The sequence below is a fragment of the Spermophilus citellus genome (assembly GCF_964194105.1).
Source record: "Spermophilus citellus genome assembly, chromosome: 1".
Taxonomy (NCBI): domain Eukaryota; kingdom Metazoa; phylum Chordata; class Mammalia; order Rodentia; family Sciuridae; genus Spermophilus; species Spermophilus citellus.
Window position 1 is genome coordinate 158,418,969 of NC_138182.1, and position 25,311 is coordinate 158,444,279.

At 40.1% G+C, this 25,311-nt stretch overlaps 1 protein-coding gene across 7 annotated transcripts in view; it reads left to right on the forward strand.

Annotated features, from left to right (window-relative positions):
- The window catches only part of ZNF346 (zinc finger protein 346), a 66,583-nt gene that overhangs the window by 10,014 nt on the left and 31,258 nt on the right, over window positions 1-25,311 (forward strand). For 5 of the 7 annotated variants that reach the window (XR_014020416.1, XM_081279431.1, XM_081279428.1 and 2 more), the window contains exons 2-5: window positions 12,390-12,493; window positions 13,275-13,367; window positions 15,076-15,220; window positions 19,398-19,631. Coding sequence is in view for 6 of the 7 variants with exons in the window: in XM_081279431.1 (XP_081135557.1) it covers window positions 12,390-12,493; window positions 13,275-13,367; window positions 15,076-15,220; window positions 19,398-19,631 (576 nt within the window). In the remaining variant the exon portion in view is untranslated. The remainder of the gene's footprint in view (window positions 1-12,389; window positions 12,494-13,274; window positions 13,368-15,075; window positions 15,221-19,397; window positions 19,632-25,311) is intronic. The other 2 variants (XM_081279430.1, XM_081279427.1) reach the window with 2 other exon arrangements.

The window sequence follows — 25,311 nt, forward strand, 5'->3', positions numbered from 1 at the left end:
GTCTGGTGGTCCCAACAAACCAGGCCTGGACACCTGTCATGGTATGCCAATCAAAGAGTCTGAGCAGTGGTAAAAGCAAGAGAGGAGCTTTTAGTGGGCATGCTGGGAAGAACAGACATAGGGATCTAATGACCAAAAATCTGTCTTAAAGGGACTAATAGAAACTTTGACAGTTTATTGGGAAGAACAAAGAAAAACGTTGGGGGCTTACATGGCTGGGAGATTTGCATAGCTAGCAGAATAAGTCCTCCTAGTCAGGCTGTGATCTGATTGATCATCTGTCTCAGGGATTCTGGGAAGTTCATCATTACTTGAGGGGTGATTCAGTTCCCATCATGACATGCTTGCTTCTGCTTAGGGGCCAGCCTCAGTTTGTCTAGTCATGTTTGTGCTTAGGGAGCAGTCTCATCTTGGAGTGATCTGTTCAAGGATCACCTATGTTTGGAGGTAGTTTCACTTTCTTGTCATAAAGATGCTTATCAACCAGACCTGTTGTTCCTGGAATCCAAGTAACTTGGAAGAAGGTGACTCAGTTAAAAAAGCAAATGGAGACAGAGTGACAAAATGGTGTTGGGCCTTCCTTCAGTTTCATTTGTCAGTTCAAAGTAATTTCTAATTTCCCTTGTAATTTGTTCTTTGATACATGTTGTTCAATTTCCAGATATTTGGAGATTTCCAAGATTTCCTTCAATACTGGATTTTTTATTAAATTCCATTGTGTTCAAAAAACGTACTTAATGTCTGAATTTAGTTCTTTTAAATATGGTGAGACCCGATATGTCCTATCATGGAGAATGTTCCTTGTTGAAAAATCAACATATATATCAGAGTTGTTGGTCTTTAAATGTCAGTTGGATTGAGTTGATTGATAACATTATTATAGACTCTTAACTGATTTTCCAACTAGTTGTTCTATTGATAATTAAAAATTAGGTATTAAGATGGGTGTTGTGGCGCACACCTGTAATCTCAGCAATCCCAGCAGCTCAGGAGGCTGAGGCAGGAGGACCACAAGTTCAAAGCCAGCAATTTAGTGAGGTCCTAAGCAACTTGGCAAGACCCCATTGAAAGAATTCCCCACGCAAAGACACTTCACCGGGAGAATTCCAATTTTATTGCAAAAAGCTGTGTGCTTATATAGAACTAAAGGGGAGATGGTAGGGCTTAGATAAATGGCAGGCCACCCGTTTATTGGCAAGTTCTTCCAGATATCAGCTCCCGCGCCCAGGAATTAGTTCTCATTGGGGCTAAGGTTCCCCGCCAGCGAGATTTGAAATTGGCGACGCCGGGAGAATTCACAAGGGCGGGAACTTTTCGCGCCACTGCAGAGAAGAAGAAGAAGTCCTTAGGCGCCATGTTGGGGTTTTTTCTCTGGGGTACGGCTGCCGTTTATACTTTTCCCAACACCCATCTCAAAATAAAAACAAAAAATAAGGCTGGGGATGTGGCTTAGTGGTTAAGCACCTGTGGGTTCAATCCTGGTACCAAAATGAAAAAATAAATAAAAAAGAGGTATTAAGCCAGATGGAGTAACACACACCTGTAATCCCAACTACTCTGGAGGCTGAGGCAGGAAGATCAGAAGTTTGAGATCAGCCTAGGCAACTCAGTGAGACCCTTTTTGCAAATAAATTGAAAAAAGAGCTGGAGATGTAGCTGAGGGATAGAGTGCTTGCCTAAAATGTGCATATGCAAGACCTTGGGTTTGAGTGGACTATTTAGACTATTTACATTTAATTATTTTTTTAATTTATTTTTTAGTTGTAATTGGGCACAATACCTTTATTTATTTTTATATGTTGCTGAGGATCAAACCCAGGGCCTCACACTTGCTAGGTGAGCGCTCTACCACTAAGCCACAACCCCAGCCTTTAGACTATTTACATTTAATTATTGATATGAAAATTAAATTTTCATTTTATTTATTTTCTGTTCTCTTCCTCCTTTACTGACTTATGTTACGTTTTTTTTTAATGTGCCATTTTAATTCCTCTGTTGATTTTTTTAAATTTTTTTTTTTAGTTGTAGTTGGACACAGTACCTTTATTTTATTTATTTATTTTTATGTGGTGCTGAGGATCGAACCCAACACCTTGCACGCACATGCTAGGCAAGCAGTCCACTGCTGAGCCACAACCCCAGCCCCTCCTCTGTGGATTTTTTTCAACTTTTTTATCTTTTAGTTTTTTAATGATACTCCAGTGATTGCAATATGGATCTTGACCCATCCCAGTCTACTTCAAATTAATGCTGACTTCATTCTCACAAAATATAAAAATATTTCTCTAATATACCTCTATTCTGTATATTATTTTGTTTGTTTTGTTTTTCTAATATTGGGGATTAAACCCAGGGGTGCTTTACCACTGAGATACATCCCCAGCCCTTTTTTTTTTTTTTGAGGCAGAGTCTCACTACCTTATGTAAATTATTATAATATTTGATAATAAACAACTACATTACAGATTCTTTATTTACTATACTCACATTTTATTGTAAGTTCTTATTTTTAAAAAAACTTACTATTTGGGGCTGGTGCTATAGCTCAGTTATAAAGCACCTGCCTCGAATGTGTGAGACATTGGGTTCCATCCTGGGTTCCATAAAAATAAATAAAGACATTGTGTCCATCTACACCCCTGACAACTTATCTTCTTTCTATCTCTATGGACTTGCTTATTCTGGATATTTCATGTAAATAAAATTGTATAATATATGGCTCTGTTAGCTTTCATCACTATGACAAAAACTTGAGATAAACAACTTAAAAGGAGGAAGGGTTTGTTTCAGTTCCTAGTTTTGGTTTCAGAGTTTTCAGTCCATGGGTGCTTGACCACATTTCTTTGGGCCTGTGGCAGGGCAGAATGTCATGATAGGGAGTACGTAGAGAAAAGCTGTCACCCCATGGCAGCCAGGAAGCAAAAGAAAGACAGGAATGGGCCAGGGTCCCAGTATACTCTTTAAGGGAACACACCCCATCACCTACTTCCTCCAACTAGACTCCACATCTTAAAGTTTCTTCCACCTCCCAGTAGCCCCATCTACTGGGGACCATGCCTTCAGCACATGAGCTTTGGGGGGACATTTAAGATTCAAACCATAACAGTGGCCTTTGCGTCTGGCTTCTTGCCCTTAGTGTAATATTTAAAAGTTACATTGGATATGGAGTTCTTGGTTAATAATTTTGTTCTTTTTCACCACTTTCCATATCCGTCTATTGCCTTCTATCCTTTGTTCTTTCAGAAGAGAAGTTAAATTATGAATTGAATTATTTTAGTATAAATGAGTTATTTGTCTTTTGGTGCTTTCAAGATTTTCTTTTGTCTCTTGACAGTTTGACTATGATGTATTTAGGTATAGATCTCTTAGTTTTTATCCTACTTTGGGTTCCTTGAGATTTTTGGATATGTAGGTTGTTTTTCATGAAATATGGGGAGTTTACACTTTTTTTTTTAATATTAACCCCTTTCTTTCTCTTCCCTCCTTCTGGCATTCGCCTTATCCATGTATTAGTGTATTTGATGCTTTCCCATAATCTCTGAAGCTTTGTTCATTATTCTTCAGTCTTTTTTCTCCTTGTTCTTATATTTGATATTTCTATTGATCTATCTTGAAGTTCACTGATTCTTTTGCCACTTTTATATTCTGTTGAGCTCCTCTAATTAATTTTTCATTTAATATATTAGACTTTTAACTTTAGAATTTCCATTTGGTTTTCTTTTATACATATTGTAAGTAGACAACTTTTAGTATCATATCATCAGTGCCCTTATGTTTGCTTTTTTAATGACTTTTTCATTGAATAAAAATTTGAACTTCCTGATACTATCAACAATATGAATTCACAAAACAAATAGAAGTACCAAGGCTTGGTATCCTTTTTTTTTTTTTTTTTTTTTTTAAAGAGAGAGAGAATTTTAATATTTATTTTTTAGTTATCGGCGGACACAACATCTTTGTTGGTATGTGGTGCTGAGGATCGAACCCGGGCCGCACGCATGCCAGGCGAGCGCGCTACCACTTGAGCCACATCCCCAGCCCGGCTTGGTAGCCTTATGTGGCCAACTCTCTGGTTTATTCTTGTAAGTTACCCTACCCATTAGACTATATTGCCTAACCATTGTCTCCATGGGTAGGTTATTATTCTAGGAGAGAGTTCTCCTAGAATCTTTTGTTATTTGCTGCTTTTAGCTGTAACTAAAAGCCCGTTGCCTCTTAATAAGCCATAATAAGTAGGGGTGATAAATAGATTTCATCCCTCTCAGAGAACTACCCTCAGTTGTTGGTAAATTTTCCTTTTTAGAGGAGGTTGAGTGGGATGAGAGGATTGAACCCAGGCCCCACACATGCTAGGCAAGCACTCTGAGCTACATTCCCAATTCTATTTATTTGTTTATGTAGATAGATAGCATGCCTTTATTTTATTCGTTTATTTTTTAATGTGGTTCTAAAGATTGAACACAGTACCTCACATGTGCTAGGCAAGCACTCTGCCACTGAGCTATAGCCCTAGCCCTTATTTTTTTTCTGACTTAAAATGACCTTTAATGTACGACACAAGTCAGATTTCAGAAATTAATTCACAGTTTTATTTCAATAAATGTAACACCAATTGAAAATATCAGTAGATTAAAAGACATGAATGTATAAAGTGTAACACAAAATTTTATCTTTGCTTTAAATATAGAACACTTAGAGACAATGATATTCATGACATTATTTCTACTAACAAAATCTGAGAAATAACCTAAATGAAAAAAATAAAACAATGGTTAACTAAATTTGTGTGCATCTAGTTGAAATTTCCTGTGTTAAAAAGCAAGAATCTGAAGACTTTTTTAGGGAGGAATGAACTGGGAATTGAATTTAGGAGCACTTGACCACTGAGCCACATCCACAGTCCTATTTTTTATTTTATTTATTTCTTTTTAAAATTATTTATTCTAATTTGTTATACATGATAGCAGAATGCAATTCATTTCATATTATACATATAAAGCACAATTTTTCAAGTCACTGTACACAAAGTATTTTCACACCATTTGAGTCTTCATACATGTACTTAGGGTAAAGATGTCTAACTCATTCCACCGTCATTCCTACCCACTAGCCCCTTTCTTTCCCCTCCCTCCCCGCTTTGCCCTATCTAAAGTTTCTCTATTCCTCCCATGCCCCCCCATCGCCATTATTTTTTTTTTAAGAGAGAGAGAGAATTTTTCAATATTTATTTTCTAGTTTTCGGCAGACACAACATCTTCGTTTGTATATGGTGCTGAGGATCGAACCCGGGCCGCACGCATGCCAGGGAGCGCGCGATTGCTTGAGCCACATCCCCAGCGCCCCCCCATCGCCATTATGAGTCAGCATCCTCATATCAAAGAATACATTTGGCCTTTGGTTTTTTGGGATTGGCTTGCTTCACTTAGCATTATATTCTCCAATTTCATTTACTTACTGCAAATGCCATGATTTTATTCTCTTTTAATGCAGAGTAATGTTCCATTGTGTATATGTGCCAAAGTTTCCCTATCCATTCATCTACTGAAGGGCATCTAGATTGATTGCATAATTTAGCTATTGTGAATTGTGCTGCTGTAAACATTGATATGGTGTCCCTGAAGTATACTGATTTTAAGTCCTTTGGGTATAAACTGAGGAGTGGGATAGCTGAGTCAAATCCCAGCCCTTATTTTTTATTTTGAGACAGAATCTCTATAAGTTCCCAGGTTGGCCTTGAACTTGCACTCCTCCCGCCTCAGCTGGGATCATGAGCATGCACCACCATGCCCAGTCATTCCCAGACCTTTTAAATTTTATTTTGAGACAGGACTTTGTTAAATTGCCCAGGTTGACCTTGAGCAATTTATTCCTGCCTCACCCTCTCAAGTAGCTGGGATTAAAGGCATACATCACTGGAACTGGCTGAATTGCATGTTCTAAGGTCACATCAAGGCTCAAGGAATAGCAAGCAAAGTTTACTATTAATTGTAATATAGGAGGTGGTTTAATCATTCTGTGACCAGTCATCCTAGCTCTAAGTCAACCTAAGGCAACTTAAGGTACCGTAGTCACCCAAAGATAGTGATCACTTTGTCTCCCAGATGCTACTTCCCATAAATTTATTAAGTCTTTGAATTATCTTCCTTTGGAGGTGAGGGTACTAGGAGTTGATCCCTGGTCCTCATGCACGGTAAGTACATGCTGTATCCCTGAACTGTTCCATCACCACTACCACCCCGCTGCACACCTTATGAATTATCTTGCTTTCTGTGTTAGTCAATTTTTTGTTGCATCACCAAAATTACCAACAAGAACAACTTAGAGGGGTTGGGGATTTAGCTCAGTGGAAGGGTGTTTGCCTAGTACGCACAAGGCCTTGAGTTTGGTCCTCAGCACTGAAAAAAGAAGAAGAAGAACTTAGAGGGGAGAAAGTTTATTTTAGCTCACAGTCCCAGAAGTTTAGTCCATGGTTGGTCAAGTTCATTGCTCTGGGCCCTAGGTGAAACAGAACATCATGGCTGAAGAGTGTGGCAGAGGAAAACTGCTCACCTCTTGGCTGTCAAAGAGCACAGAGAAAAAGAGGAAAGAAGGAGCCACAGAGAAGATGAACCCTTTCAGAACATGCCCACAGTCACCCACCTCCTCTAACTTTTCCCACCTGCCTACAGTTACCACCCAGTCCATTCCCACTAGGATGGACTGATTAGGTTTCAACTCTCACAATGCAATCATGTCACTTCTGAATATGCATTAAGATCGGAGGTTTGGGGGCTGGGATTGTAGTTCAGTGGTAGAGCACTTGCCTCACAGATGTGAGACCCTGGGTTCAATTCTCAGTACCACATAAAAAATAAAGAAATAGAAAGAAAGATTTAAAAAAAAAAATAGGAGATTTGGGGGAACAATTCATACTCCAAATCATAATACTGTCTCACACTGGTTCTCTCTGTCTCTACTTCATTGACCCTGTGAAAATCTGCCTTATGCTTTATACTTTGATAGCCTGTACCCTAACACTTTCTAATTGGCTACAGAATGGACACAAATGAAATCCTATCAATCATATCTATTCATGAGATTTAGAAAGTTGAAATGTAGTAAAGGCCATATTTCTGTGCTTCTTGGCTATTGTTGCTGTCGGGGAAGGCCATGGAACCTTGAGCTCTTCCTTTATCAGTGGTCTAGCATCCATTCTCCAGCTTTATATGTTGAGGGGTAGGTTCCATTGGTGATGAAAACTGAGAGGGCTGCCTTAGAGACCCTTATTAGCCTATTGGAACATTTATTCGTTATTCTGAAGGTCCAACCCAGTATTGTCAGCCTACCTGGTGATTTTCTAAGCATGTAATTACCTGTGTCAAACCATTTCTGCCTGTTGAATTAGATGCGCATATCAGGGCAACAGGGATGTGCAGTCAGACATCTGTCTCAGAATTCTGATATTTGTGTAGGTTCTTTACCCTCTGTAGGACTTCACTTCTTTCAACTTCACAAACCTCTCTCAGTTTTTATGGATCTGGAATTTGGAGAAGGCTTGGTTTCATAGTTCTCATTCAAGGTCTGTTACATATGCGCACTCAGATGGTGGCTGAAGTTGAAATAGCACAAGAATGGAGCTTCTAGGAGTGGCCAGATAGCTCTTTCTTTTTGTATCACCAGAGCCTCCCTGTATAGTCTTCCTGCATGGAATAATTTGGGCTTCTTCACAGCTTGGTGGCTTTAGTCGTCAAATTGTTCACATGATGGCTGAAGATTTCAGAAGCAAATATTCTCAATTTGGCTCTTTTTTTATCATTTTTTACTCCATGTGTTTATGTTGCTTAGTGCTTAGCCACTGATTCCATAGATTTTTCTAAATACCTGAAGTCAATAAGGCCTTACTTGGTCTTCTGTTGAATCTGTGTGTTGATAGGAAAGCATATTTAAAATTCAGGCCACTTTGAAGTTTGTCCTGTCTTTTATTTCCCCCTGGGCCATTTTGCATCTCTTTGAAGTGTTCATAGCCTTATAATGGCCAGGAGTGTATCTAACATGGGCCCTCTCACAGTCTCAGCCAGGGACATGCTTATCCCAACCATGACTACTGCTTCAGGTCAGTAGAGTCCTTGGCTCTTCCTGCCTCTGAGATCACCACTTCCACCAACTGCATGCATTGCAGCATAGAGGCCTCACCCACCATTTAGAACACAAGTGATATTGCCCTTCCTTGGTTCTCTTCCTGCTCCTCTCTGGCAGGACCTCTGCCCCTACTGAGTGCATGAGGAAATGAGAGCAGCCCTGAGGGAAAGAAACCCACAGATCCCCACTGTTCTTACCCAAAGTACAACAGCTTTGGCTTTTTTTTTTTAAGTTGTAGTTAATCACAATACCTTTATTTTATTTATCTATTTTTTTTAATAATTGTTCCCCCCACCCTTTTTTTTGAGAGAGAGAGAGAGAGAATTTTTTTTTTCCCAGCAGACACAACATCTTTGTATGGGCCACACGCATGCCAGGCGAGCGCTACCGCTTGAGCCACATCCCAGCCCCTTTATTTTATTTTTTTATGTTGTGATGAGGATTGAACCCAGGGCCTCGCACTTGCTAGGTGAGTGCTCTACCACTGAGCCACAATCCACTCAAAGTTCAACAGTTTTTTGTTGTTGTTTGGTATGGGGGATGGAATCTGGGGGCACTCTACCACTGAGCTACATCCCCAGCTCTTTTTATTTTTTATTTTGAGACAGAGTCTTGCTAATGTTGCCAAGGCTGACCTCAAACTTGTGAACTCCTGCCTCAGCCTCCCATATGGCTGGGACTACAGGTATGCACCACCACACCCAGCAGAGTAATCTTTTCAAAACATAAACCAGGGCTTGTTGCCTCTCATTACACAAAGGATAAAATCTGAAGTTCATAATGCAATTTATGAAGTCTTACATTCATTCAGCATTATCTAGTAGGCTTCATGTTGCCTCTCCAACTTTGTCTCCTACCACTCTTCTTTTACCACACTCTAGCTACACTGGCCTTCTCTCCATTCCTTGAACATGCCACTCACCCCAGCCTCAGAAAGTGGCTCAGGCAGGAACATTCTTTTCCCCTACACCTTCTTGTGGCTGACATTTTCCTGTGAGTCTTCACTAACTATCCTGCCCCCATCGTTTTCTACCAATTTACTTTGTTTCCGTAGCATTTCTCATTCTCTATCATTATCTTGCTTATTTATTTACTCTTTACCTTATGTGCTTTATTTATTGTCATGGCCCCAGCACTAAGTCCAGTGCTGTCATGGGCATGGCACTCTGAATACATAATGTGTGCATCATACAAGTGTACTCTCAGGCCAAAGAGTGGGTTCCAGCACAGAGTGTATTCATTTAGTAGGTATTAACCAAGTCCCTGCTTGTGGGTACAGTATTGTACTAAATAGTGGGGATACAGAGTCATAAATGGTGTGCCCCTTCCCTGTGTAGTCTATGGGAGTCAGATTCTGAATGTCCTCAAAAGGAGACCTATCTCCTTTAACAAAACAAAGCCTGGGGCTGGAGGTGTAGAGCAATGTTAGGGCACTTGCCTAGTGTGCCCAAGGTCCTGGTAGGATTCCCTAGCACCCTGTGGGTAGGGAGCAGGATCCAGAATCTCCAGGTGAGGAGGTGGTGGCTGGACTCTGACCCCTGTCTCATCTTTTCATTCTGTGGAGCTTCTTGCCTCTTTTAAAAAGCTGTGGCTCAGGCTATGTGCCATGGTGCATGCTTGTAATCTTAGCAATTCAGAAGGTGAGACAAGAGGATCCTAAGTTCTAGGTCAGCAACTTAGTGAGGCCCTAAGCAACTTGATGAGAACCTGTCTCTAAATCAAATATAAAATAGGGCTGGGGATGTGGCTGAGTTCAATCCCTGGTATCAAAAAAAAAAAAAAAAAAAAAAAATGGGGCTGAGATCGTAGCTCAGTGGTAGAGCGCTTGCCTCGCATAAGTGAGGCCCTGGGTTCGATCCTCAGCACCACATAAAAATAAACAAATAAAAATGAAGATATTGTGTCCATCTACAACTAAAAATAAATTTTGAAAAAAAAAAAAGGAGAGAGAAAGCTGGGAATGTAGCTTAGTAGTAAAGCAGTAAAGTGCCCTTGTGTTAAATCCCCAGCATCAAAAAAATAAAATGCTCTGGCCCTGCAGTCTTCACAGATACAGCCAACCTTGGTTTCTCTGAACACAGCAAGGCAGGCAAAGTCTTTCGAAAAAATTTACCAAACACTTTAGGAGAAAACTGTGGTAATAGAATTGTAATGCAAAAAAAAAAAAACAACAAAAAAACATGTATAAAGACATTATGTGTATGGTGTGAACATACTTTATATACAGATATGAAAAATTGTGCTCTATATGTGTAATAAGAATAGTAATGCATTCCACTGCTGTCATGTATTCTAAAAAGATAAAAAAAAAATCGCACACTAAAAAAAAAAAAAGAAAGAAAAAGAAAAATGTGGTAATAAACAAGAGATCCTACAGGACAGAAATATAGCCAGACAAACCTTTCTGCCCTAAAAGATGAGCATAGTTAAGCCTTTGATCTAATGGCATAGAGAGAGAGGCATATTAGATGTTCTCCACCAAGAACCTTCCTCTTGGGCATCTTTTCTTTTCTTTTCTTTTTTTTTTTTTTTTTTGTACCAGGGATTGTAACCACTTAGCCACTTTCCTATCTCTTTTTATTTTTGAGACAGGGTGTTGATAAGTTACTTAGGGTCTCACTAAGTTGCTGAGGCTGGCTTTGAACTTGCCATCCTCCTGCCTCAGCCTCCTGAGTTACTGGGATTACAGACATATACCACCATGCCTGGCTTCTTCTCCTGGGCATCTTGACCACTTTTTGGAACTGGGAGAAAAGAAGCATGGGCTTGTTCTTCCCTCCTAGTTTTCTGGACTTGGCCTCTACTTCTTGTTATTGATGCTATGGTGGAATTCACATCTTGAGTGTGATGGCTCCCTTCTCATAGAGGCAAGTTCTCCATGCCTAACAATTAAGCACAGGCTAAAACCTGTGATATGTTAGGTGATTTTAGATGTTTCAAAGTTAGATCCAGAACAGTGAGATAATAAATAATTCCCTTTTCAATTCTGATTCTATCTTGTAGTAAGCCTCAGTTAGGTATTACCATGCCTTTTTTCTTTTTTTGGTACCAGGGATTGAAACCAGGGTTTCATGCATGCTAGGCAAGTGCTCAACCACTGATCTACATCCCCAGCCATTTTTATTTTTATTTTAAGACAGGGTCTCGGACTGGGGTTGTGGCTCAGTGGTAGAGTGCTTTCCTAGCACGTGCAAGGCCCTGAGTTCTATCCTAAGCACCACATAAAAATAAAAAAATAAAGGTATTGTGTCCAGCTACACCTAACAAATAAATATTAAAAAAAAAAAAAAAAGACAGGGTCTCAACTGCTAAAGCTAGCCTCAAGCTTTTGAATCCTCTTGCCTCAGACTCCTGAGTTGCTAGGATTACAGGCAAGTACCACCATGCCTAGCTATAAAGATTCTTTTTTTAAAAACAACTTTTTTTTTAGTTACACATGGACACAATACACTTATTTTGTTTATTTATTGCTGAGGATTGAACCCAGTGCCTCACATGTGTGAGGCAAGCGCTCTGCCACTGAACCACAACCCCAGCCCTAAAGATTAATTTTAAAGAGAAGTTACTAAGGGGGCTGGGGTTGTGGCTCAATGGTAGACTGCTTGCCTAGCATGTGCAAACCACTGGGTTTGATCCTCAGCACCACAAAAATAAATAAATAAATAAATAAAGGTGTTGTGTTCATCTACAACTAAAAAATATTTTTTTAAAAAAAAATGTTACTTAGTAGGGGCTGGGATTGTGGCTCAGCGGTGGAGCGCTTGCCTAGCATGGGTGGGACCCAGGTTCAATCCTCAGCACCACATAAAAATAAAGGCATTGTGTTGTGTCCATCTACACCTAAAAATAAATAAATAAATATTTTTTTAAAAAGTTACTTAGTAAAAAAGGTTTGTATTTATAAAATTATAAAATAAGTAATAATGCAGATGGTGTGAGATGATAGCATAATAACTAACTACATCATAACTATAGTAGGTGGTAGTAACTAACAACTTTGTATTAGTATGACATTCTATTACTTAGTGCATGTGTTTAAGACAGGGTTGAAAGACAGTGCTGTTGGGGCTGGGCTTATAGCTCAGTGGTAGAGTGTGTGCCTAGCAAGTGTGAGGCACTGGGTTCAATCCTCAGCACCACATAAAAGTAAATAAATAAAAGGTATTATACCCATCTACAACTAATATATATATATATATATATATATATATATTTACAGTGCTATTGCGGTAATATTTGTCAACTCAGATTTTTTCTTTTCCCCTCTGTAGTGGAACACATGATCCAGAAGAACCAATGCCTCTTCACTAATACCCAGTGTAAAGTTTGCTGCGCCTTGCTGATTTCTGAATCCCAGAAGCTGGCACATTACCAGGTACCTTTTCCATTGAACCTTTAGCACTACTTCACTTCTTTGATCCAGTGCCAAATCCTCACTTCTCCCTGGCGTGCATCATGAAATGTAATTCTTAGCACTCAGGCTTTATGTTCATGCATGTTGGCTTGTGACCTGTAGATTGAGGTGATGTCTCAGAGTCTCATCTCTCCCATTCAAATCAGGATCATTATAGTGTGTCTTCCCTTTCAACTTGGTAGAGTAGAAAGCAGAAACTATGAGTTCGAATTTTAGCTCTGCTACTCATCTTGGGCAAGAAACTTCACCATCTTTAGCCTCAGTTTCTTCATGCATGAGGAGATGATAATTTTCTCATTGATTATTGTGAAAACTAAATTTTTATTTATGTATTTATTTAGTTGATAGACCTTTATTTTATTTTATTTTTTGGGTGTTGCTGGGGATTGAACCCAGAACCTTGTGCATGCAAGGCAAGCACTCTACCGACTGAGCTATATCCCCAGCCCCAAAGGGCCTTTAATTTATTTATTTATGTGCAGTACTAAGAACTGAACCTAGTCCTCACACATGCCAGGCAAGTGCACTACCACTGAACCACAGCCCCAGCCCCAGAAAATTAAATTTGATAGCATGTAAAGTGCCTCTCACAGAGTGGGGACTCGATAAACTAAGTTTCTTCCCCCACATTCTACACCTCAAAAGTTTTTGTGAAGATGAATCAGATGAAAATCTAGTCTTTAATGCCTTCAATATGAAATGGCAGTTGGCTATCTTTGATCTTTTTCCTGGGTTCTTGCAGAGCAAAAAACATGCCAACAAAGTGAAGAGATACCTAGCAATCCATGGATTGGAGACATTAAAGGGGGAAATGAAGAGACTAGACTCAGATCAGGTAATACAGCTGCCATGTTGAGACCTCTCGCTTCCTGTTGAAGCCAGCACACAGGTTGGTGTGGTGAAAGAGCCTGGCCTTTGAGTCAGTTTAACTCGGCTACAAATCCTGCTCCTATTTTGTGACTTAGACAGGTTTTATTACTTCTCTGAGCCTCGATTTCTTTCTCTATGAAAATGGATAACATCCTAAATATCTACAGGATTTTCCTTAACTAAAGCAAGACAAGGTTTATAAAAAGCACCCAACACAGAACCTGGCATGTAGTAAGGACTCAGTAAATAGAACTATTATTATTCATACTACCCAACAATTTCTTAGAGCAGGACAAGAAACTATCCCAGAGAAAGTAGAGGGAAGAAAGCTGCTTACTTTCTTGAGAGCTGTAAAAAATAACTGAGTTTAGAATGTTTTGAGTAAGTAAGTAAAACAAATGCCTGCTCTCATTAATTGGTAATTGCATTTATTTTGGGGGTCAGAATTACTGTGAGAATTATGTTGAAATAACCCCTCTCCCTTAGGAATACCTTATTTCTGTTCTGTGGCAAGCTGTACACATAGAATGAGAATTCAGTGAGCCAGGCACTGCCGTTTCCTGGGTGGACAACTTTGGGCGAGCACTTCTCTCTGAACTTCACTCATAGAGATGATTCCTATGTCTTAAGGCATTGTGAGGAGAAAGTCTAGTTCCTAGTCGATGATCTATAAATAAAAGTTTATTTTACAAACTGCTACCTTCTATTTTAGTGGCCAGTGGTTTTAAGGACCTGGCTTGTCCCCTTTGGAAAGCCCCTGAATGTCTCCCCTCGTGGCCTTTCTTGTGATTTAAAATTGAAGAAGATAGGATGAACTCTGTGACTGGGCAAGTCACTTCACCTTGTTGTACTTCAGTTTCTTCAACTCTTGGGGTGGCTGAGTAGTTCAAGTGAGATTACAGCACCTACCCCCAACAAAAGTTACTGAGCCCAAAATATCAACAGTGCCAAGGTTCAGAAATGCTAAATGAATACCTTGTTCAGAGATCAGACTTGCTTAGATTGGGACACCTTAATATAGGTTTAAAATATGTCTCCCAGCCTAACCATGATCAAAAAGTAAAATCCAATGATGTGCTTATTCAGAGAACTCTGAGCATCTACTGTGTGCCAGACTCCAGCAGGGTTCAAGGAATAGGAAATAAAATGTGAGTCAAATAGTCCACACCTGAATTTTGCACTTGAGTTCACAGAAGTCTACTAAGCTGTGACACTGTGAGTTTAGGGTGTTAACAAGCCATATTACAGAGGTCTACTTAGCTCTCTGGCATTACAGAGGAGGAGTAAGATTCTTCATGGAATGCAGACATGAAGGGGCTTGATAATTATATGCTGAATTATTTTCTTGAGTAAAAGTCTCCTAAAATGAAGAGCAGCTATTTCAAGTAGGCGTCAAAGGCTAAGCAAACAAGACATCAGGCAGGAAAGAAAGGAAGAACATTCTAGACAACAGGAATAGTTCAAGCAAAATAAAGAAGCAATAGAGAATAAAGTGGGGTATGATGAGTAGAGACTGGGACAAAATAGTTGGAACAAAATCCAAAAAGGCAGTTTGGGGGTTAATAAGTGAAGGGGGTCTTAAATGCCCAGTGTACTATGGGCACTGGGGAACCACTGAAGATTTTCTGGCCGGGCAGTGGCATGATCAGACCTGTGTTCTTTCTCTCAACCAGAAGAGCTGCAGAAGCAAAGACAAGAACCAGTGCTGCCCCATCTGTAACATGACCTTTTCCTCCCCTGTTGTGGCCCAGTCGCACTACCTGGGGAAGACCCACGCAAAGAACTTAAAGCTGAAGCAGCAATCCACTAAGGTGGAAGGTACTGGTTTTCCTGAGTAGTGCTATATTGGGACCCTTCCTGTCCTCAGGGCATTATTGCCAGGTGCTCCCAGAAATGTTCACTGGGACCGCAGAGAGGTTGAACAGCTTTTGAGAGCTCTTATAAATATAAAAAGTAGACTCCCACTTCATTGAAATGCAGCCTCAGAGTTATGCTCATCTAACCTCCCTTTCTTTGGTTCCACCAGTGTTTCCTCAGTAGAAGATTCTTAGCCTGAACTTTTGTCCTGACCAAAAACTGCAACTCAGAAATGCCAAAGTTCTCCAAGACACACATACACGCATACACTGTGAGAGTGTTCTGTCTCCTGCTTTTCCCACTTAGTTTTTTCCCTCCCACTATCCACTTGCTCTTATTACCTTGTTCCAAGTTGAAAGCTAAGTCCGTGTCCTTTTCTCATGCTCAGGTTTTGCCCTACTCACTTTAATCCTCAAAAGCTGCCTGTTCTCTACACAAGGACTTGCCTTTCAAAGCAGAATACTTCAGTGCCAACACTACTGCCCAGCAAGCTGTTTGCAGCTGCCATGGATTTGTTCCCAGTGCAGTGACTTCTAAAATAGCCTCTTTTATCTTGTCACCACTGGAGCTCACCCCTTGCTTTCATCTCATTAACTTCTGGTTTGCTGGAGTTTTTAACCTCTGCTAACTGCAGTTAGTTAAGAGGGAAAGTTCTTTGATCTTTGTTTCATTTTTTTCTTGTGAATTTTTGCTTCTGTATTTTGTGCCACAAAGTAGACTACACTATTTGTACTATTTGTTTTACTGTGTTATGAAAACAAGACAATAATATTTGGAAGTTTTGAAGATAGGGTGAAAACTCACTCATAATTATACCTTCTTATCACACCTAAATCTAGTTACTCAATGTATGAAACAATGAAATACGGCCTTTGAAGTCATAGATACCCAGGTTTAAAACCTGGTGCTGCTGTTTATCATTTGTATAACTTCTTTGTGTCTGAGTTTCCTCACCTGTAAAATGTTATTGCTGTCTACTTCATAGATGTGAGGTTAAAATAATGTATGTTAAAAACCTAGGACATAATAGATGCTCAGTAAATGATCATTGTTGTTACCATTAAAATAGCCAGTGGGTAGAATTCCCTCATAAAATGCAATAGTTGATCCAGTATCCACCACTGGGAACATGCCATTGGCCTTGCTTACGATTAATTACTCTTTGACTTGTACTGATTGCTTTTGCTTAAAACCAGTATTGGTACAAATCATGATGCCACAATGTTTAAGCATTAGGCCAAAGGATACTAGCTTAAGAACTGAACTTTATCAAGCCATATTTATCTTTTCACAAATGGGAAAATTCTCAGGAACAAATCTTATCCCAAAACTTCCACACTAAAGAGTTTATTTTCCATATTTACTTTTAGCCTTTGTCACTTGAAGATAATGTTTTTACATAGTTGTCATCATAGTCCATGAATCACTTGTATTGTTTTTACTTTTCATTCGATTTTTGTAATTTAAGCACTTTTCCATGTAATCATGTACGTTTATAACTTCTTGAAATTAAACATTTTTCTAATGTATAAGTAATATGTGCATGTTGTAAAAAACATGGAAAATATAGATAAATAGAAAAATTATCATAATTTTACCCTTGAGCAATAACCACTGTTAACATTTTGGAGTACTGTTTCCTCCTAAAAACTTTTTTTGTTATGTATGTGTTTATGTGTATTTATCTGTTTGTATATTTACTATGTGTATATTTAGGTTAATTGCATATATAGGAGCATATAAACATAGAATACCTTAAAAACTTTGTTTTTTAAAAAAGACACACACTCATTATGAATAATTCCAATTCAAACAGTGTAAAAGTACAAAAAATAAATTAAAATAACACCAAAATCCTACCACCAAGAGAACTACTCTTAATATGTGGATGACATTTCAAGATGCCAGTATATGTAGATAGATGGCACAGTTATTTTTAATAGTGTCATGACCATATTGTATGTATATTTCTCATTTATATTTTTAATTTAATATAACATTTATATTTCCCTGTGTAATTAAAAACTTTTTTTGTAAACATTTAGAGTGACTACATTATAACCACATTTAACCATTCCCCTAATGTTAAACATTTGAGTTTTCCTCTTCCATTTCCTGGTATTATAAATAACACTACAGTGGACATCCCTGTAGAATATTCTTTCCATATGTCCCTTGCACATGCTAGCCAAGCATTCTACTACTAAGCTATATCCCCAGCACTTTTTTTTTTTTTTAAAGAGAGAGTGAGAGAGGAGAGAGAGAGAGAGAGAGAGAATTTTTTTTTTAATATTTATTTTTTAGTTCTCGGCGGACACAACATCTTTGTTGGTATGTGGTGCTGAGGATCGAACCCGGGCCGCACGCATGCCAGTCGAGCGCGCTACCGCTTGAGCCACATCCCCAGCCCTCCCCAGCACTTTTTATTTTTTATTTTGAGACAAAGTCTCACTAAGTTGCCCAGGCTGGCCTCAAACTTATAATCCTCCTTTGTCAGCCTCCTGATTAGCTGGAATTATAGGCTTCCAGCATTGCCCCCAGTTCAATGACCTTTATCTGTTAATGATCAATATTATCTCTTTTCTGATGTCAAAATATCTACATTCATTGTAGAAGAATTGGAAAATATGGAAAAATACTTTTTGACTTTGTTTTCATACAGTCACTTACCTATGGTTTTTGCTGTTTTAGAAAATTGAGGACACAAGAAACAAATTGCTTTATAACCTGCCTTTTTCTCCCATTCATCACCACAAACAATATTTTCTTATATTCTACAACACGTAGTTTACTTTTTCCATGGCTTGTTGAAACAAAAATCAATGGCCAGAGAGATTGAGATTCCTTATACTGGAAAACTCTTGTGGGAATAGCCAGCAAATTTCTTATGGCTTGAGAAAAATCTCCAAAATGGCCCCAGTTGAAGTGGTACAGGGACAGAATAGCATCTGAGCCATCTCATCTACCTGTGAGTGCTGCTGTGCTCTATCCCTTCTCTACCACTGATGGTGGTTCTGGGATCCACATTTTTATAGCAGTGGTTTCTAGGTTAACATTGTTCCCCATCAGTACTTATTAGCGAGTCATTGTATCCACTTTATAAGGCATCCGCACAGCCTGCAGTCAACATCAGGACCCATGCTGACTCACAGGAAGCTCATACTATGCCCATACCAGGCTCTGCTTCACTGAATCACACCCCAGCACAGTCAGGGAAAGCATTAGTTGTAGCCTTCTTGCCACACTCTGGCAGCTGGGCATGGCAAAGAGAGCTTGGGCTCTAAGGTCACACAGACCTGGGTTCACTCACTAGCTTAGTGATCTTAGGCAAGCCACTTTACCTATCTGAGCCTCAGTTTTTCTCTGTAATTTGGCAAAATAATACAAACATCATTAGGGTGGTTCTGAAGAACAAAGGGAAAAAAATATGTACAAAATGTGTAAACCTGATGTTCACTGTCTTCTCTCTCTCACTCAGCCTAGAAAGCAGTGTAGCCTAAAAGGCATCACTGGTGTGGTTTCCTGACCTTGTATGAGCTCAGAACCTCAATGTCTACATCAGTGCAGTGGTCCCAGCTCTGTAACTGGGATACTGTTTTTTTTTTCAGTTGTATATGGACACAATACCTTTATTTTGTTTATTTACTTTTTTATGTGGTGCTGAGGATAGAACCCATGCCTCACACATGCTAGGTGAGCACTCTACTACTGAGCCACAACCCCAGCCCCTAACTGGGATATTGTGAAGATGCAAATAAAATACCCAAACTTCTTACCCACTTGCTATGAAAGTCCAGGAAATTCTGAGGGACGAAAAGATTGCAGTATTCACCTCTAATTTGTAATAGTTAAGCAACTTGATGGCAGAAGTTCAGAGTCTCTTCATGGTATGAGAAAATCAGGACTTAAATGCCTAAAGTAGTTGAAGCTGCTGAACAAATTAACTGCTTCTGGGCTATCCCAGATCTTCCCAGTTTTCCCAATTAGAGAAGGTGTTCATTGTTTGATTCACATAGGCAGTGCCACATCTGCCAGTATGATTAAATAGTGACACTGCCTTTCTTTCTCTTCAGCATATTCGAAAGCTTGGCACCTTCTGGGTTTTTTCATTGTTTCTGTTTGAACTCTTTCACCGCAGCTCTGTCGAAACGCCTTACAAATCCTTTCCTTGTGGCCTCCACCTTAGCCTTGCACCAGAATAGAGAGATGATAGACCCAGACAAGTTCTGCAGCCTTTGTCATGCGACTTTCAACGACCCCGCCATGGCTCAACAACATTATGTGGGCAAGAAACACAGGAAACAGGAGACCAAGCTCAAACTCATGGCGCACTATGGGCGGCTAGCGGACCCTGCTGTCGCTGACTTATCAGGTGAGAGGGCCCAGCTCCCATTCAGAGCTGGATCAGGTCTTGACCATTGGGGCCAGGTCTGTGCTTCTACTCCTTATGTTTTCTAAAGTAAGATTTGCAAACTTAGATGCCTGTGGAAGTCAGGCTGGAAATTTAAATGAGCGCGAGTGAGAAAGGGATATGGTCAGCTGAAAAGTGTATGCCTCTTCTAGTCAGCTCTAGACTATTCAGTTTTTCAGAAAACTCTGGAAAGCCAGATTTTTATAGGAATTTCTCTTAATTTTTTATTTTTTAGTGCTGATGATCAAATCCAGGACCTTGCACATACTAGGCAAGTGTTCTATCACTGAGCTATGTCCCCTGCCCAGATTTCTCTGAGTTTTAAATGTGGGACTAAATTTTAAAAATTTTAAACTCTGTGTGAGTAAAACCCAGTGTGCAAACCAGATTTGAGCCAAGGGCCACCAGTTTATAGCCCCTGATTTAAACTCTCTTGCAAGTTTTGAGCTATATCTCAAAAATTGACTACTGTGTACAAGGCCCTGCAGTCAGTCTTCAGTACCGAAAAACAAAAAATTCCCCAAGTGTCGTCCACATATGAAGGTCTCAGTAGTTTGTGCTGCCGGATTTTGAGTGTCCTCAGCATACTGCTTTCCTAGGAGCAGGGGCCTATCATACATATTCTTGGGATAGTGTAGTTAAGGAGACCATTCTGGCTCAGAGAATATTTTCTACTTCCTTAACCTCAAGGTTTCAATCAAGCCTGTAATCTTCAGCTGCTTGGGTAGCTGAGGTGGGAGGATCACAAGTTAAAAGCCAGCTTCAGCAATTTAGCAAGGCCCTAAGCAACTTAGCAAGACCCTGTCTCAAAATACAAATAATGCTGGTGATGTTGCTCAGTGGTTAAGGGCCCCTGGGTTCAGTCCCCAGTACCACCATCCCTCCCTCCACCAAAAAAAAAAAAAAAAATATTTTAATCAATATCACTAGAGTGGGAATTCATAAACAATTAGGGGGTCCCTCCCATTATAGTAACTACTCACAGCCTATAATAAATGTGTGTGTGTATGTGTGTGTGTGTATTAAGGAAATGTTATTATTGTCTCCTTCATTGAGTCAGGAAATATTGTTGAGTGCCTACTGTGTTCCCTTATTGAAGAGTAGTAGTAGAGCCTACATGACCATTGGTATTGGTCCTCATTGCTCCCTCAGGGTAGTTGAATGCTAGGAGGGGAAAATCTAAGTGGAAGAGGTAGAAGATAAAGTGTTCTCATGTCGACCTGGCAAACTTTGGCAAGCCATGGAGGTACAAGTCAACACTTGAGACCTTCTCAGTATCTAGATGTGGAACAGCTTGGCTTCAGAGAGCTTGCTGCTTAGAATCATCTGTTCTCTTCCCATAATCATAGGGAGGGTGAACAACCCAGTGCCATAGATGTTCCAGATCACATATGGGCACAAGGTGGGAGGGATCATGCTTCTTTAACAACCGTCCAAACACCAAAGGCAGCCATACATATAGGCCATTCCTGAGCCTTGCTGACATGAATGAAACAGGTGCAAAGCAATGATCAGGAAGCAGGGGGAGAAAACTATGGGCCAGGTCCTTTATCTGGGTGCCAGGGATTGTTCATCTAGTACCTGCTGCATAAATTACTTCAAGATAGGGAAGGGGTATCTGATATTTACTTACTGTTCCCTCATACAGGCAGGGTCATTCCCATCTGCTTAGGATTCTTTAAATTTAAGAACCAAGAAGCTCAGAGCCACCCTGTTTTTTTTTGTTTGTTTGTTTTTGTTTGAGAGAGAGAGAATTTTTTTTTTCCCCCGGCGGACACAACATCTTTGTTTGTGGTGCTAAGGATTGAACCCAGGCCGCACGCATACCAGGCGAGCGCGCTACCGCTTGAGCTACATCCCCAGCCCCAGAGCCTCCCTTCTTGATGGCCTCTTCTTGGACTGCAATTAATACATACAACATTATGTCCAATTGGCCTGACCCAAGATTCCCTTGCAGCAGACCTTTCTTCCTTCACTCCAACCCTGACTCCTTCAATAGTCCTCCCAACTCTCGTCTTTCTTTCTTTCTTTTTTTTTTTTTTTTTGTTCATTAGCAGGACTGAGTCATTGCAGTGTTTAGCTGCTTATTTTAACTTGCGTCCATTCTGCTCTTCTATCTCAAACCAAAGCCGCCTCCTTATCTCTGTCTTCCCCCTCCATTTTTCAGAGGCTAATTACTTAATCCTAGAATCACTAGCTTTGGGTTTTTGGTTTGTTATTTTGCTTGAGGCATCTGAGTACTTTACAGATTAGCCCAGATCCTTACTGAAAACCTAAGCAGAGGACAGGTGTGCTGGCAAACGCTTGTAATCTCAGCTACTCGGGGAGGCCGAGGCAGGAGGATCACAAGTTCAAGATCAGCCTCAGCAACTTAATATGACCCTGTCTCAAAAAGGGTTAGGGATATAACTCAGTGGTAGAGTGCCCCTAGGTTTAATCTCCAGTACCACAAAAAAGAAAAAAAACATAATCAGGGAGGTAGCAAGGTTGGAAGTTTGATTTCCATCACTCTTAGAGAGAAAAGATCTGGGACCCACTGATTCCATCTTCTTGTTCCCAATGTCATGTTTTTTGTAAAGACACTTTTTGTCAGTCATGAATACAACATGTGGTAGATAGGTCACTGTTCCCTCCCCATGCTGCATTGGTACCCCAGACTTGGAGCTGTTGAGTTCAGGAAAAATGGACTTCAAAGTTGAAATCTCATACATGTAATTAAGGACTGTAGAGCACAAACAAAATGCTGCCCAGGTGTAATTTGTTTCAGACAATGGAACTGTGGCTCAGATGTTTACACTGATAACCAGGTTCACCCACCCCAGCAACTGGTATACATGGCATACGGCGCCTCCTACACTTCATGGATGGTCTGGAGCACATGTTGGTATATATGCACCTTGTGAAAGCCATGTGGACTCTGATTAAAGACTTGGGTAACTTATGTCTAACATCCTAGTAGGCCTTATTATTGGTGCATAACCAGGTGCTGCCAGTCTTCTGGCAACCCTGCAGAACATTACAGATAGGAGGAAAAAAAAAAAAAAAAGACAAGCATAGAGAAGAAGATAGTGAAGACATGTAATGACACATACTCTTCAGTGAGCCCAGTGCATTTTCCCTTGTATCCAATCCCTAACCAGTTCTTGTTCACTTGACCCAGGGTAAATCTTCCCATAGTCCTCTACAAAGATAGATTCCTTCCCATGGTCCTCTACAAAGACAGGTTCCTTGGGGTAGTACTTGCCAAAAGGCACATTCCTAAGCATACCATGTGGAAGGACCCCTTGTCAATGGGCCTAAGCAGAAAGATTGCAATATCCTCTAAAATTTCCTTTTCTTTTTTCTTTTTTTGGTACTAAGGATTGAACCCAGGGGCACTTAACCACTAATCCACATCCCCATCTTTTAAAAATATTTTTTATTTTTTTTTTAAAGAAAGAGGGAGAGAGAGGGAGAGAGAGAGAGAATTTTAATGTTTATTTCTTTTAGTATTTGGCAGACACAACATCTTTGTCTGTATGTGGTGCTGAGGATCGAACCCGGGCCGCACGCATGCCAGGCGAGCACGCTACCGCCTGAGCCACATCCCCAGCCCCTTAAAAATATTTTTTATTTAGAGACAGGGTCTTGCTGAGTTGCTTGGGGCCTTGCTAAATTGCTGAGACTGGCTTTGAACTCAAAATCATCCTGCCTCAGCCTCCCAAGCCACTGGGATGGGGTGTGCATTACCATACCTGGCTAAAAGTTCCTCTTGATAAAGGGGTTGGAAAAGGTAGGGATTTGGTTGAAGACTTATGATTCAAGTTGTTTGATGAGGACCTTTGTAATGGATGATGTTTGTTCATCCTAGAATCACCTGGAGCCAAGCCTGATAGTTGAACAGGTAAGGCCACCATGTAATTATTCAGTGACAAAGAGCATGGAGCCTGGGGATGAAGGTGTAACTCAGTGTAGACAGGTTGCTTATTATACACAAGGTTTTGGGTTCAATCTCCAGCCCCACCAAAAAAAAAAAAAAAAAGGAAAGAAAAGAAATTCTGGAACCCAAGGAGAAACTGAAGGCTTGGTGTGCTGTATCCTATGCTGAGTTTGTGAATCAAAAAACTTCATGACATTTTTGAGGGGGAAAAAAATTCTTTGAAAGCAAGAAAAGAATTAGTCCTGCTGTGAATGGAACTGCTGATTTATAAACTGAGATGAGTTGCAATGGCATCTCATGACAAGAAACTAGATGTGTTTAGCAGAGCAAGAAACTGAAGAAAGCCCAGGTCAACATCCAGGGTGTCCTCTAAAGTTTATCCACTTGGAAATAGCCACAAAAAAATGGGGAAAAGATTGATGAAGGGACACAGAACTTGCTGTTTCCACAGAGAAGGAGTTTGATTAAGCTGAACCAGCAACTGGTTCAGCTGGGGAAAAAAAAAAAAAAAAAAAAAAAAACCACTATCCCAAGGCCTCAGCTTCTATATGAAATCAGTCTTCTTTAGAACACATGTCAGAAACACCCTGTACCTGTAGCCGCAATACAAAGAGAGCATAGCATGGCGCTCATCCAGAGCACTGCAACAGCTAGTGACATGTACAGGCCAAATGCATCCAAAACAGACCTCTCAGCATTTGTCTATTTGGAATCCTTCCAGCCTATTGAATCTTTGCAATGTGGGAAAGCCATCAGTGAAAAGGATAACCTCAACCAGTGTCCATGAAAAGGTCAATCTGGACCACCAACAATGACATTTCCATAGATGGGAGAATTGCCCATTGACCTGTGATCTCTATAGCAGTCTTCACCACCAGTGCTTTCTTGGAAAGCCATATGAGGTTCCATTAAGATGAGAAAACTTGCTCTTGCATTTTTTTTTTTTTTTGCCCAGAATCCTTTGACCCCTTTGATTTGTTAAAAGATCAAGTGACCATTCATATCAATTATAGCTGCCTTACCCGCCCAATTTATAAGAAACAATTCTCAGATTTCAGCCACATGAAAAAGCAGACGCGGGCTGGGGATGTGGCTCAAGCGGTAGTGCGCTCACCTGGCATGCGTGCGGCCCGGGTTCAATCCTCAGCACCACATACAAAGATGTTGTTTCCACCGAAAACTAAATAAATAAATAAATAAATAAATATTTTTTAAGAAAAAAGAAAAAGCAGACGCACTGCTTCCACTGAGAAAATATTTACCAGTGCACAGAGTGTGACAAGACCTCCTGTCACCCCAGTGAACTGCAGCTCCATATGCTCCAACGTTTAAACCACATGCATCCTGTATACTCCCTGTGGGAAGCAATTTAACCAGAAAAGACAAACTATGGAAACACATGCAAAGGATGCATAATCCTGAGAAGGAAGCCAAGAAAGCCAATCACAGCAGCTCCCAAATGTTCATACCTCCCATCATATCCATAGCTTATGACAGCTTCATGTTCAAATGCCACCTGTGGGTGACAGGCTTACAGAATAAGTCATGCTGGTAAACCACTTATCAAAGAAGCACCCAGGGGCTGGGGATGTGGCTCAAGCGGTAGCGCGCTCACCTGGCATGCGTGCAGCCCGGGTTTGATCCTCAGCACCACATACAAACAAAGATGTTGTGTCTGCCAAAAACTAAAAAAATATATATATATTAAAAAAATGCACCCAG